Source organism: Rhododendron vialii, chromosome 7a, assembly GCF_030253575.1.
Source record: "Rhododendron vialii isolate Sample 1 chromosome 7a, ASM3025357v1".
NCBI lineage: Eukaryota > Viridiplantae > Streptophyta > Magnoliopsida > Ericales > Ericaceae > Rhododendron > Rhododendron vialii.
In genome coordinates, this window is record NC_080563.1 from 597,495 (window position 1) to 611,782 (window position 14,288).

General features: G+C 38.2%; 3 protein-coding genes across 3 annotated transcripts in view; 2 read left to right on the forward strand and 1 right to left on the reverse strand.

Moving 5' to 3' along the window:
* LOC131334568 (probable trehalose-phosphate phosphatase C) overlaps positions 1-14,288 on the forward strand; it is a 79,737-nt gene that overhangs the window by 22,182 nt on the left and 43,267 nt on the right. The window lies entirely within an intron of this gene.
* Positions 4,426-9,441, forward strand: LOC131334864 (putative RING-H2 finger protein ATL21A). Its single transcript, XM_058370154.1, has 2 exons — positions 4,426-5,172; positions 8,087-9,441. Exons 1-2 carry the CDS (start codon positions 4,426-4,428, stop codon positions 8,531-8,533), a joined length of 1,194 nt encoding a protein of 397 aa, XP_058226137.1. The 3' UTR covers positions 8,534-9,441.
* On the reverse strand, positions 9,039-13,770 carry LOC131334567 (uncharacterized). Its single transcript, XM_058369658.1, has 3 exons — positions 12,967-13,770; positions 11,252-11,888; positions 9,039-9,485 (listed from the first exon to the last, which is right to left on the reverse strand). Exons 1-3 carry the CDS (start codon positions 13,602-13,604, stop codon positions 9,339-9,341), a joined length of 1,422 nt encoding a protein of 473 aa, XP_058225641.1. The 5' UTR covers positions 13,605-13,770; the 3' UTR covers positions 9,039-9,338.

Here is a 14,288-nt window from a genome sequence, read left to right on the forward strand (position 1 = left end):
AACCGATTAATCGACTTATCGCTGCTAGACGCCGACTGACTAATCGCCGGTTAATCGCCAACTAACTCCGATTAACCTCCTGACCTACTAATTCAACCTTCTAGGCATTAATCTAATCGGTTAGGCCAAATTTCCGATTAATCGCCGGTTAAATCCTTCTTTTAAAACACTGTCATTAATTAGTAACAAAAAAAAAAATAGAAGTTACAAAGTCTTCATATTCACAACACGAGAGATAATTCATGCAAAGTTATACCTCGCGGGAATCCCATCATCGTCAACTTCCGTGATGAAATCAGCCATTTCATCCTCGAGCCCAAAATATTGCAGGGCATTTGTAAGTTAATCAATCAAGATGACAATGGGTAAATCATACGTGAAGGACTAGATCATAAATATACCCTCCTCGCCAAATAAGCTCCTTTCAAGCTTCTCCTTAGCCGTTCGACCACTATCTCCTTGGCTCCTTCAGTTTTCGATTGAGCTTTTTTGGCGGATAGATGAGGAGAGGAGGATCGATGAGGAGACGAACTGTATATGTAAACAGCTCATGACTGGCCTGATACCGCTTTTTAGCATTAGAAGTATGATGCAAGTACGATAGGGGTTTTAACACGAAAGGATTTTTTGTGGTATTAGGTTTCGTTATTAATGTGTATTTTTTGTGATCTTTTCTTAATTAGGTTCCGTATATTGGCAAGTATCGGAAGGAAGAATGCCTGAGCATGTTTAAGGACCCGAATAAGCATGAAGATGATATTGGTAATCATAACAAAGCTGACAAAAAACGTGCAATATATAAAGTGGCATAAGCTAAATGAACTTGACGTTGATTATTGGAAAAAAAATGTGTAGATTGAGTTGCATGCTTCTTCATTTACCACTTTGCAGCTAGCTTGGGCAGCCATTCATGACACAAAAAGTGGCTGCTTTTCTCCATAAGCAAAAGAGTGCTAGCCTATTATACTACAACAAGCGCTTTGAGATGAGACTCGATCGTCTCCCTTTGAAGGAGCAGGTTTTTGAATCGTTTACCGAGTCCCTCAAAACTCCTGAATTAGAAAGAGAGAGGTCGATGATGTTAGCTTGACGTTTAAATTGCATGCACTTCCCCGTTGGCGAGGTTGATGTATATTAAGTTAAAGCAGTCTTAAAAGTGCACTACTGCATAACATTCTCCGTTGTAACCTGAAGTTTAACCATGTGTCCTTTCTGAGTCTCCTTCCCTTCTATCTGTAGTTGAACTTAATTATAGGAGTATATACTTAGTATTTCAATGGGTTTGGCATTAGTACATTACCTGGTTAATTTTTTGTTAATGTTAGAAAAAAAAATATGAATGCAATAAAATCGAAACTCAAAACCTGGAAATTGATGCATTAAAACTGTGATCAAAGTCGAGTGTGACACTCTGTACTTAAGATAGATTCGTCCCCTCTACGATGCTTACGGTTTGCTCACGTCTATCTCCCAGCACTACTTGATCGAATTCCCCACAGAAGCAGCACTACAATCGATGGGTCTGTTGAATCTCCTTGTGTTTGTACTCTCTTATGTGCATGGACTCGAATGGAAGGAAAATCAATCCACTAAAAATGAAATAGAGATGAAATAAAGAAATTATATTTATAGGCCAACTGATGACTTTCTATAGAGTCTGACAAGGAAAGATACACATTTGTTCGTAAAAGACGCACGCGTCCGTTCATGGCAAACAAGTGCCAATGAAAGGACGCAACTCCAAATTAAATAAATCAATTTCCATTCACACTTAAATTAAAAATATTATATTCCGTAATATTTTCCAACAGTTGATAATTTAGGGATGAAATCGGTTCGATTCGATCATTTTTTCGCCTATTTTCGCACCAAACCGACCAAGTTGACTTTTGGATATTTCAAACCGACACGACCGATCAGTAGGAATGACCGCTCTGTTCGGTCGGTTCATTCAATTTTTCCTTTCAAACCAAAAACAAATATCTTGTATCAGATTGAGGAGAATAGGAGATCATTCATAACAGTTTTGGGGAAGAAATGTGCCGAAAAACAGCCAAATACTCCAAATCAAGAAAAAATGAAGTAGAAATAAAACAAAACAAAGAGATTGGGAGAAATGTTTAAACTTTAAAAAGCCCCAACTGTTGAAAGAGGATAATCTCAAACCTCTGGCGAAATAATTTCAGTTGAGATGTCGATCTTGGCTTCTACATTGCATCAGATGAGTGGGTGAAATGCGTATGAAATTTGTGCGAAAACAAATTTCGTAGACGAGAGGGAACTGAAGTGGCATGAATAGATTTATTAAGCTTTGTTTGTAACCAGAGGAAAATGAAAGAAAAGAAGGGAAAATTAGAAAATTTTCTCTCCTATTGTTTGTTACGAAGAGGAAGAGAAGAGACAATAGATAGAAAAATTTAATAGTGTGAATACTACAATTTCCCTTTCATTTTTCTTCCATTTTACTCTCTCTCTTATTTTCTCCCACTTTCATCAACTTCAGAACAAAGTTTTAGGATTCTTGTGTCTTGTAAGCAGGTGATGATATATATGGACGGGAGGGATTAGTCTTAGGCTAAACGAATGAACGACTAAGATCTGACGATTAAGTGTGCCATATCAATTGAATTTGGTTCAGTTGGTGCAAAAAGTTTTCGTTTACTAAAAACTCAAATTATATTTTTTTGAAACATCAAAATCAAACCGAACCAAGGCAGCAATAAAATCGATCGAATTTTACTAAAAATGCTTCGGTTCGGTTGATCGGTTCAGTTTTTTAGTGAAAACTTTCATCCGTGGTGTGGACTGTGGAGAGAGATGATGGTCTGTCGTTCTGGATGGAACAATTTGGGGAGAGAGAGAGGGGGGGATGAAGAGCGGGTAGAGTTAATATAGCGTGATAGATCAACGGATGGTGAGGATTCGATCATGAATTATCCAAAAATCAAAAAATGGAGAAATTGTCATTGAAGGCTATTGTAAATTATCTAGTTGGCTCAAGGTTAAGATATTAATTCTCGTCGGGGCCGGCAGTTGTATAAATTAGTAATTTATTAAATAAATGAGTACACTACAGTTTGGTCATAATCTATGATCTTGGTTTGTGTAATTAACTTAACTGGAGATATATGATTAAATATCCATCCACAGGCAATAGAAAATCAGGAGGCTCGACTAACAAAAAAACAAGGTCAACATAGAATGAGCTGGCCAATAACAAGGAGCTTCCATTTTTAGGACCCTAGCTACCGAAAACATATATAGTGGTTCTAGGATCCGGCGATCTTCCAAGGGAAGAGGTTAGTATTAAATACGAACCTTTGAAAACACTCGTGGACGATTTGGATGTGCCTTGCAGGGGCCAGGGTGCATTACAGGAAATGTCCTACAGTATATATTTCTGATTCCGTGATTCTAACCCAAACCTCAGGGATGGTCTTGTCTTGAAACTTAGGGGTTTGGTCTCTTTTAAGATTTTAAGTGCACGAGTCTTTCACTTTAGGGATAAATAAATCCTCCTATAGTTTCATTGTTTTTGAAGAAAGGAAAAATTATTATTGAACAAGCTGAAAGTTCATGTATAAGTTCAAAATGGAACTTAAATATAACCAACCGATTACATGAAGTTCTCCTCTCCGCGAGGTGCTAGATCAAATTTCGAATCATTCTGAGCATGGTTTCCTTCTTACCATTCTTCGAGAACCAATGGGCTGAAACACTAATATTGAAATTATCAACCCATCATCATATCTCCCAATTCTTGTTACAATATTTCTCTTGCTAAATCCTTCTAACATCTCAGCATTGTCACGTACACTAACCCTATCTTTAAGGAGCATACCATAGGGAATACCATGTTTAAACATCATAATGTCCATGCTGCAAATGAAGGACTCGTGCATTAATTTATAGGGTCATAAAAAACGGATGCAGCAATATGCCATTGAGATCAAATGCATGAGTCCTCCTTCATCTGCACCATTAACATGCTAGCTTAATTTCAAAGTCCAAAGTAACACGTTTCTTTTTGGCTCATCTCATATCATCATATCCACAATAATAATTTCTCTTTAAAGAACCAAAAGCTAGTAAACTGATGACAAACCAAAGTTTGGGGGGGGGGGGGGGGGGGGGGGGGGGGGGGATTCAAAGGAGTTTTACTCTGTCTTTTTAACTCTTATTATGACTGCTTAATTGAATAAATAAATTAATGGCCACCATCAATTAACTTATTGGAGGTCGAGGTCCACATAATAGTTAAAAAAACACAAACAAACAAAAAATTATTGCCATGATCTTCTGACTTTCCAAAAAAAAATTTACTTTAATTAAATGAAGTACTCTTTGATATAAAAAGAAATTCCTTCAGCATAATTTATAAGTCCTTCCCATCCTTAGAGTACTCAATCCTTCTGAAATACTCCTATGGACATCTTCAACTTCCTCCAATCTCTCTTTCTCCTCCTCCTCCTCCTCCTCCTTTTCCCTCTCATTTCTGCAGTGAATAGTACTCCCAGTAACTGTCCAACTTCCATTTGTTTCAACAGCAACTTCACCATTCGATTCCCTTTCCAAGCAGTCCCCGGAGCCTCGCCAAACTGCGTCTATCCCGGCTTTAATCTAAGCTGCGACAGCCAAGGCAATACGGTTATAAGATTTCCTTATTCCGGAGAATTCTTCGTTCGCAGTATCGACTACCGAGCACAAGAAATCCAGCTCTATGACCCATCCAATTGCCTTCCAAGGCGGCTTCTGGACTTTAACCTTTCTGGGACTCCTTTCCGGGTCGCTTATCATATCAACTACACGTTCATGCTATGTCCAACGGCTTTCACTCAGTCTAGATTTACCGCTGTTCCTTGTTTGAGTGATTCAACAAACACGACCTTGGCAACTTCTTCGAATACTCTGGTGGAATTTTTGGCGCCAAAGCACTGCAAAGTACTTGTTACAATGCCGATACCGGTTTCTTCGCCAACGCAATCTGACTCTGGATTTACGTCTGGGCTTAACGGTGATCTTCAGCTGTATTGGGATGTACCCAACTGTGAAGATTGTGAAGCGCAGGGGGTTATGTGTGGATTTGAGAATAATACAAGTCAACAAGTAATGTGCTTTGATAGTCCTGCAGGAACAGGTAATTACGCCCCTCTGTTGACTTTCATTTCTCTTGTAGAATAAGCTTTATTGTTTGGAACTTCAGGGTGGTTAATTTGGTCTAATAATTTTTCTGCATTACTTTTTTTTCTCTTTTGTTTTTTGTGATTATTAGTTGGTCTCGAAGAGAAGAATCTAGAAAGTGAAAAATTAAGATCAAAACTTTCACTAAAGACAAAAATAATCCGAAACTGACAAATTTTTTGGATTATTTTTGTCTTTATTTAAATTTTTAAAGTTGTTTGGATCATTTTTTTTTTTAATTTTTTTTGTCAAGACGAAATAGTAATATAAAAAAATTGACACAAAAGGTGAAAACAATTTGAATAATGACATAAATTACATTTAACAATATTTGTACATCACTATTGTGTACATTATTATTGTGTCATAAATAAATAACAAAACATCCACATATATCCATATTTGTATGAACAATCGAATAGGGCATGTTGGTTAAATATAAGAGGTCTCCAAATATAAATGCAAATGGACGATATAGTTATTAGATTAAGCACTACTCGAATACATAATCTGTTTTTCGCATATCTTTCGTACACTTTTATAGATTTCGATTATGCATTATCCAAAAATAAAAAAAATAGAGAAATTGTCATTGAAGGCTATTTATTGTAAATTATCTAGTTGGCTCAAGGTTAAGATATTAATTCTCATCGGGCCGGCAGTTGTTTAAATTAGCAGTAGTTTATTAAATAAATGAGTACAGTAGTACAGTTTGGTTAATCAAAGGTCATAATCTATGATCTTGGTTTGTGTAATTAACTTAACTGGAGATATATGATTAAATATCCATCCACAGGCAATAGAAAATCAGGAGGCTCGACTAACCAAAAAACAAGGTCAACATAGAATGAGCTGGCCAATAACAAGGAGCTTCCATTTTTAGGACCCCAGCTACCGAAAACATAGTGGTTCTAGGATCCGGAGATCTTGCAGGGGAAGAGTTTATATTAAATTTGGACCGTTGAAAACACTCGTGGACGGTTTGAATGTGCCTTGCAGGGTGCACTACAGGAAGTACCCTGCAAGATTTCTAATTCCATGGTTATAATCCAAACCTTAGGAATGGTCTTGTCTTGAAACTTAGGGGTCTAGTCTATTTTAGATTTTAGATTCGATTCTCATTGGGGTCATCTCACTCTCAAAGCTGCGAGTGAAAAGATTGGGTAAGAAAATGTAGGTATTAATCTGAGACACACGCATGTTGATCCGGGAGACTATGCATTAAAAAACAAAGAAAAAAAGAAAACATAGTGGTATTGGAATGAAGATCTTCATGATTAGAATGGTGGGTTTAATGAACAACTTGTCATATTTAACAATATTTTCTCCTCAACGAGGCTACCCGTTGCAACTTGCATAGCGCAACAAGACGTTGACATCCCAAACCTCCTCTCGCGCCCTTCAACGTGACAGTGCTGTTTAATAGTAAGAGCCAACTTTATGCGTGTTGTCGGTAAAAATGTGAAGAAGAAGAAGAAGAAGGTTAAAAGGAATAATTAAAAGTGGGCTTTTAATTAAAAGTGTAGTCCAACTCTGGACTAAAAGGAATAATTAAAAGGAATAATTAATATGGTGGGCTTTTATCTGGTTAAAAAGAATAATTAAAAGTGTAGTCCAACTCTCTTGCAGCATTCAAATGAAAGTCATTAATTGAGATACTATTATTCTTACGGTTCAAACCGGCCGATCAATTCTTAGAAAGCAATATGGATCTTTTACATTATCAGCACAAAATATGAAAGAAAATTCTAAAATCAGCCCAATGGGCTGACAATAATAAATGTGTGAATGTGTATTAAATAGTGTAAAAAGTACACAGAGATATGTATTTTTCTTGTCTTCTAGTGTACTTATCGTCATCTCAGTGGGCTGACAATAGCAAGACCAAAATTTGAATTTGCCGAATGCAGACAGTATGTGTCTAACCGATCGAATTATCTCCTAGTGTAAAAAGATATTTTGGGTTGAAAGTCGAAACTGGGGTGGGGGTGGCATCACCAGCTAGCTCCGCCCCTGTCAACTTCAATTCTAGTCCGTCAAGCAACACAATGCGGATATAGTACTGATTTCTTATTCCTTAATTTTTACTACATTGATTTACCTCGAGGAAGTAGAGACGTAAGTAATACTATTTTTTGTTAAGAAAAACGAAGAGTACAAATTAAGAAAAGCAAAAACCGGGGGGGAATTACAAGAAAAGATCTCCAAAAGTCGAAGCCGCGCGATGTCTGACGTCTATCGTGGCCGGGTTTGTAAGGCAACCATAGATTGTTGTTGGATAGTCTAAAAATGATCGATGAGGAGAATATGAGTTCTCTCTTACTGGGGGAGTCTTAACCACCGACTACCGGGGGAGGGAAAGGAAGAAAAAGGGGGCCGGCCGGCCGCATGGGCTGCAAATCTAGAGAAGAAAGCTTTCTCGCTCTAGAAAGATTAATGACAGTGTTCTTCCACAACACTAAATATTCTCGGGACTGTCATGCGGAGCGGAGGGAGTAAGATACAAGTGGGATCATTTAACCCTACTCACTTTTATTTCTCACAATGATATTTGATAATTTGCAGCAAAATTTGATATTTTTACCCCACAAAGAAATTTTCAAACTGCCTCAACTTGCTTCAAATGCTTAGAAATGCCAAACATTTCCTTTTTTTCAAGAGTTGATAGTAGGATGAATAAGGATATCATGAGTGGTTTACAAAAATGTAGTCTTTGGGATCAATTATAAAGCAAAATTACATTTGTCATTGCAAATGTACTGTGTAGTTAACCTCTTAATTTAGTTATTTCATTGGAAGTAACAAATGAAAAATTGCATATGAAAACCATCTTTTGACAGCTTTAGGATTTAGTACAACCAAATATCTAAATCAAACCGAGCCTTATGTGATGAAAAGTATTTGATTGACAGACACGGCTGACCATCTCCGATTGCTCAAGATGATCTCCCTCACCGTAGCCATTCCAACCATTGTATGCGCATTCTGTACAGCATGCATATGCTTAATCCATGGAAGGCAGAGCCACGGCATGGCCAGGCAGCAAAACTTTGATCCGACGGTAACACTGCAGCCATCCGACACTTCAATTTCCGGCTTAGACCAATCCAGCATTGAATCATACACCAAAGTAGTTCTCGGTGAAAGCCGGCGTCTCCCCATGGGGCCTAATGATGGAACTTGCCCGATATGCTTGTCAGATTATCGCGCGGAAGAGGTTGTCAGATGTATACCGGAGTGCCAGCATTGCTTTCACGCTGGTTGCATCGATGCGTGGCTTAGATTGAACAATTCATGCCCAGTTTGCAGGAATTCCCCATCTCTTGCTCATGGTGTTCTGCAACCAGTTTGATTCTTGAGTTTTGTTAATGTTTGGAGTGTGCTTTCGTTTCTCTTAGGCAGAGTAGTGGTTTTGAATTGCATTCGTTTGCGGATCAAAAAAAGAAAAGAAAAAATTAGCAGGTTGAGTGGTGTACATAAAGCAAAATACCTTGTAAATGTAATTTTTTGATATGATACGCAGTCACCGTGTTTGCAATAGCTCTTGATACATATTATAGATTACAATTTTTAGATTATGCTGCAAATTTTAAGTTTTAGATCTAAGTAAAAGCATATATTTATGTTTACCATATGTGAAAGCTAGTACTGCTTACTACAAAAAGTTAAAAATTACCTTTCAGAATACTTACAATTTAAAATCTATCTGAAAAGCACTGCAAACCTAGCTTGTCTAGAATCAGATTTTAGAATCCTTTTAATCTGTTAGACAAGAATTTTTGACAAACACTACGGACATTTAAAAGCTAAAATCTCAAAATCTACCTCTAGAGTTTTGTGAACACGCACACGGTACATAAGTGTAACATAACACCACCCTTGACATTCATATAGCTGATACTTGAAATCGAGGCATTGATAATCTTTCCTCAATCAAGCAGTTCAACAATCGTATCTTACAGAGTCACAAGTATATTGACAAATCTCGGAGCAACAGTCAAGATGTGTGCCACAGCAGACGAAATCTAATTTTGGGACACCTCAAATCAACATTCTGTTATTTTGCTCAAGTCGTGAGCAGTCACTTGTAAATTGGAACTCAAAATGAACCACTTCCAAAGAGAGGCATACAAAGCCATGAAAATAATTCGAATTATTCATTTCTTGGCAAGCAGCTTCTTTGGAAGCATCTCCAAAGGTGTGGTTTTGAGCAGGAAAAGCCTGGCAGCACGCTCTTGCAATGTACCCCCGCATTTCAGCCCGCGTGATTGCAGCTCAGATTTCAACCTCTCCATGCCAAGAGCCTACAAACATACCAGAAAGTTGCCAAAATTATTAGTTGCAACTCAGATTTCAACATTCATAATATTTGCTTTTCTACATGCCAGTAAAAAAAGAGGAGCAGGAGCACGTCATCAAAGAAACACAGTATGGTTCAAGAACAAAGTCCTGTTTCAACTACCAATTACGATATTGTTCCTAATCCACTGCAACCGACAGCTTGCAAGGAAAAAAAGCCCAGCACTTGTTGAAGGAAAAAAAAGCTAATATCAAAGTTGCAGCCAGATAACTTGACAGCAAACATGTATGAATGCAACTCATGTTGAAGACTGCAAGGCTTTATTTGCTACTCTCGGGCCAAATTTTAATTTTCGCACAAATTGTCGTCTTATTGGCACATACAAATAAGTTTTCTTTTCCGGCAACAGATAAACCAGAAATGAATTTCCACATGAAACTCTTCACAACTGACAGCTTATGGTGCAACAGAGGGACAACTAATCATGAAAATGGCTTGGTTTTGCCCAAAGATTCGAAAAACATAGGTCTGATAATAGGTTGAAGCATCTACTCAACAAATTAGATATACCCACAAGGAACATATCGCAACTTGGGAAGTGTCATATAGATGGCAGACAAACACCAATCCTACCAATTTTAAAGTGAATCCGATATCCATCGAAATTTAGACCTACCTACCAAGTAGAGTATTTTTCAGAACTTATTCTTGAACCTGTGCAAAGGCCAAGTTAACAGTACATGCTTTTGCTATTCATACTTAGTGAAATAAAAGGAAATAAAAAGCAGACAGCAACCATGGAGAGCATTCAGAGAATGATTTTACATTCAACAAGAGCTTTCTAAACATGCACCCACAGAAAACAATAAAAGTAAAAACATTTATTTAGGCAAAGTCACATAAGGACATAAACGTGTGCCCTGTGGTTACACTTGAAGAGCTGAAGGGTGTGTTTGTTTCCCAAAACAAGCCTTGAAAAGAAAAGTTTGAAGATAATGGCATGGGAAGACAATCAAAAGCTTCGACACTGAATGCACTTCTCCCTGAACGAGTGTTCCAGCCAAACATGCTTCCACAAAGACTTCAACAGCAAGAGAAATAAGTTGGAACTTGCAATTCACAAAAAATATATAAAAGAGTTGGAAATCATACCATTTTGTTTTTAAAAGAAGAAAAAAAGATAAAAATAAGTTGGAACTTGCAATTCACAAAAAATATATAAAAGAGTTGGAAATCATACCATTTTGTTTTTAAAAGAAGAAAAAAAGATAAAAATAACCTATGGACGAGGCTGAAAAAAAATCCCACCAAAAATATTATCGGTGAAAGAACAGCAAATCACATTTGAATGAATGTAGTCATGGGCAAATCTATATGCCTAGAGAGTTCCCTCAAAGAGGGGACAAACCCTTGATGAACAAGGTTAAAACAAGATGTTAGTTGCAAGACTCAAAACATTTCTACGGAGAAAAGAAAAGAAAAGAAAAGAAGAAAGATTAAGATTAAAGAGAGCCCACCTTATATAATAGACTAAATAGTACATTCTTAAAGATATCAAATTCTAATATTTTGGAAGATGAATATTATTGGCATTCGTAGTAATACAAATAGTAGACTGCATAATGTATTCAGAATAAATCTTACCTAAGTGACAGACGTTTCAGAAAATATGGAATAAGAACTCCAAATTAGAGCACTTAAAAGGAACGTACTAGCCACCAATACACAAAAACCATAGCCTGGAGAAAAAAATGGTTATCAAGATCGTACCTCCAACTCGGCTGCCGAATTAAACTCATCGTAATTTAGTGGCTTCACAACATCTGAGACATCTGTGCTCATCACCACACTTTCTTCATGAACGGCTCTTTCAGATACTAATTTTAGACCAACCTCTGCATCAGTTGTTCCACATTCCAAAGCTCCCCCATCTTCAGAGCTAGAATTTTTCAGACCAACTGTGTCCTCCAGATTACCAGACTCGGGTCCATCGGATTCTTGCTTCTCAGCCTTAAAGGCTTCAGTCCCAGACACAGCTGCCTCCTCTGTGAAAGATGTATCTACATTCGCCACCATCACTTCTCCCTGAGTCTCTAAAATTGGTTTGCTAGCACCATTGCTTTCACAGCCAGCCATGACTGCATCAGAATTGTCAACAAAAAATGAACTCCTTACCGCAGAATCCTCTCCCTCAGAACCACTCTCAGAAGAACCTCCAACAGAAGGTTCTTCATCCAGTTTCCGGCCAGTAACAGAGTCCAGACTACCCTCAGCTTCCTTACTTGAGCCCAAATGGTTATCACCATCTAAAATAACAGATTTCTCATCCTCATCCTCTTCAATGTCATCACTGTCATCCTCATCTGAATCATCACTACCACTGCCACCAACTGTTCTCTTCCCCATCCTATCAATATGAACCGATAAAAAAAAAATCAGAAATGAAAAAAAACATATGCAAGATCCCCAGGTTAGACAGTTGGGCATGTTCTGATAATATATTGCGGCTTCAATTCTGTTTGTAGTAAATAACATTCAAAACAAAGGGATAGCTTAATCAAGCAGCAAAGAGCTATTGGGATCCTTTGCTGCTCCTACACGGTTAGTCCAAGGTTCTGCTTGGATACATGTGGACGTCAAACAAAGGGATTCGATGTTCAATTCCTATGACTATAAAGAAGGTTCATAATAGATGCCTTGTGAAAGTAAGGCAGAAGATGGATTAGAGGTCAAATGAACATACAATGTTGGCGTGCTCGTATGACTACTATCCTGCATTGAAATATTTTCAATGGTAAATGGTTACTACCAATCTATTGTCGTAAATCCACAAAGTCAATCTTGAAATCCACCAGTAAGCTATCAAATATAAGTTTGAGCTACTGTCATCGAACAACAATGACATATCCTTATCTACATATCGATAAAGCCAAAAAATTTCATTTGTGTTTCCTCTCTTGTCAAGAACTATTGTCATATTTGTTCTAGAACCAAAGAAGACAAAACTACCTAGATGACCTTTCATTAACCTATGTATCTATACCATCAATGACTATTATAAAGGGAACACCCCTTTGTGGGGTGAAGGTGAGTTTGAGGCTGGCTCACATGTTTATTTCCTAAACCACCCCTTTTAACTGCCAAAAAAAAAAACTGCTTAAGGACAAAAAAATAAACTGCTTTCTTCTCCCCTCTTCTCTACTTCCTCAAATCAAATTTTGCTAGAGATAAATCTCAATTGCAAATTTTTCTCTTTTCCTCTTTTGTGTAATGAGTTTTGCACAAGCATTGCACACCCTCTGGCATCTAGTAATTAAATATTTGCATCGGTCTCACCCTTTGAGGAGAACCCGGATAGTCATAAGTTGTAACTTCCCACATGTACAAGTATTATCAAGTCTCTTCAGATACTATTAGCTGCCAACATAACAAATTAACAACCATAGAAACCTAAACCAAGAACAAAAAGAATTGAAGTGCTTTACCATATCTTAAACCTCTTGGCATCGGAACCCCCCACTCCAACCGCCGCAACCTTCCTCTTCGAATTCCCAACCGCTTCCCTCACCGCCTTCTCAACCGCCTCCATACACCTCGCCGACTCCTCCCTATACTTCTCCACGTACTTCTCCGCTTCCCCGACCACTCCCGCCTTCTTCCCCGCCGCCTTCGCCTTCTTCTTGATAAACTCGTCCGCGACCTTCTCCAACCTCCTCTCCTCCGCCTCGGCCTTCCACTCTTCCAGCTTCTTCTCCGCGTTCACGTGCCTAAGCCGCCGCCCGCTCATGTCGCGGCACGCGTCGAAGTTGTTGGTCTTCTTCTGGCCGGCCTTGGTGGCGGCGCCGCGGAGGAGGGAGCCGAACCCGCCCTTGCCACCGCGGAGGCGGAGGAGGAGGTGGAGCGTCGGATGGGGCCCGCCGTCGGAGGGGTGGAGGAGGAGGGACGAGGAGTCTTCGTCGAGTTGTTTAGTGCCGGTTAGTAGTCGCTGTTGGGAAATCGGAACGCCAGTGAGCTGGCGGATTTGGTTCTTGACGGAGAGAAGTGGGATCGATGGGGATGGGAAATTTAGGGCTCGGTGTTTGCCGTCTAGGAGTTTGACGTAGATTTGGTACGTCTCCTCCATGATCGAGTTATAAAATTTCTCCCTTTCGATCGATGAAGATGTATTCGTCTCTCGCTCGATCTGAATTACAAGGATCGGAGAACAGGAGAGAGAGGTGATAGATGAAGATGTATTCGTCTCTCGCTTGATCTGAATTGCAAGGATCGGAGAACAGGAGAGAGAGGTGAAGAGAAGATATTATTTACATATTGGTCAGATATATATGCCCTAGAATCTAAGTGGTAACCCACCCGTTACCCTATCAATCGGATCGGAACGGGCTCGGGTCAGCCATATAGCAACAAAAATGATGTACTGTTTTAGCTAAATAATTGAGCCAAATTATTATATTGTCCTTATTTAATTTTTTCTGCATGTATTCCATCCGTCACGATTTGTTTGTCCATTTTCACTATTTGGAACCTCTTACAAAATTGTCTATATATTTTAATTTATAATATTTTTATATGCAATATGAATCTTGTTTGATATATCTCAATTAAATATAAAATATGATATTTTCGAAACTATATAAATCATTATAGATTGTGAGATATAAACAATTTTTTGAAAGGCACGTATGTCGAAATTGGGCAAACAAACTGGGATGGAGGGAGTATTAATTTTGCGTCATTTTTTTTGTGAATTATTGGTTCATCTCAATGAGAGAAATCCAAAAAATAAAAAAAATATCAACTAAACTAA

What these genes read in the sequence shown, in the direction of transcription:
- LOC131334567 (XM_058369658.1), bottom strand. Translation starts at nt 13,604, where the DNA reads ATGGAGGAGACGTACCAAATCTACGTCAAACTCCTAGACGGCAAACAC. An exon ending in GCCAAGAGGTTTAAGATATG is followed by an intron (nt 11,889 to 12,966) that starts GTAAAGCACTTC and finishes TCATATTGATAG; the next exon opens with GATGGGGAAGAGAACAGTTG. An exon ending in ATTCGGCAGCCGAGTTGGAG is followed by an intron (nt 9,486 to 11,251) that starts GTACGATCTTGA and finishes GTATGTTTGTAG; the next exon opens with GCTCTTGGCATGGAGAGGTT.
- LOC131334864 (XM_058370154.1), top strand. Translation starts at nt 4,426, where the DNA reads ATGGACATCTTCAACTTCCTCCAATCTCTCTTTCTCCTCCTCCTCCTC. An exon ending in TGTTGACTTTCATTTCTCTT is followed by an intron (nt 5,173 to 8,086) that starts GTAGAATAAGCT and finishes AAAAGTATTTGA; the next exon opens with TTGACAGACACGGCTGACCA.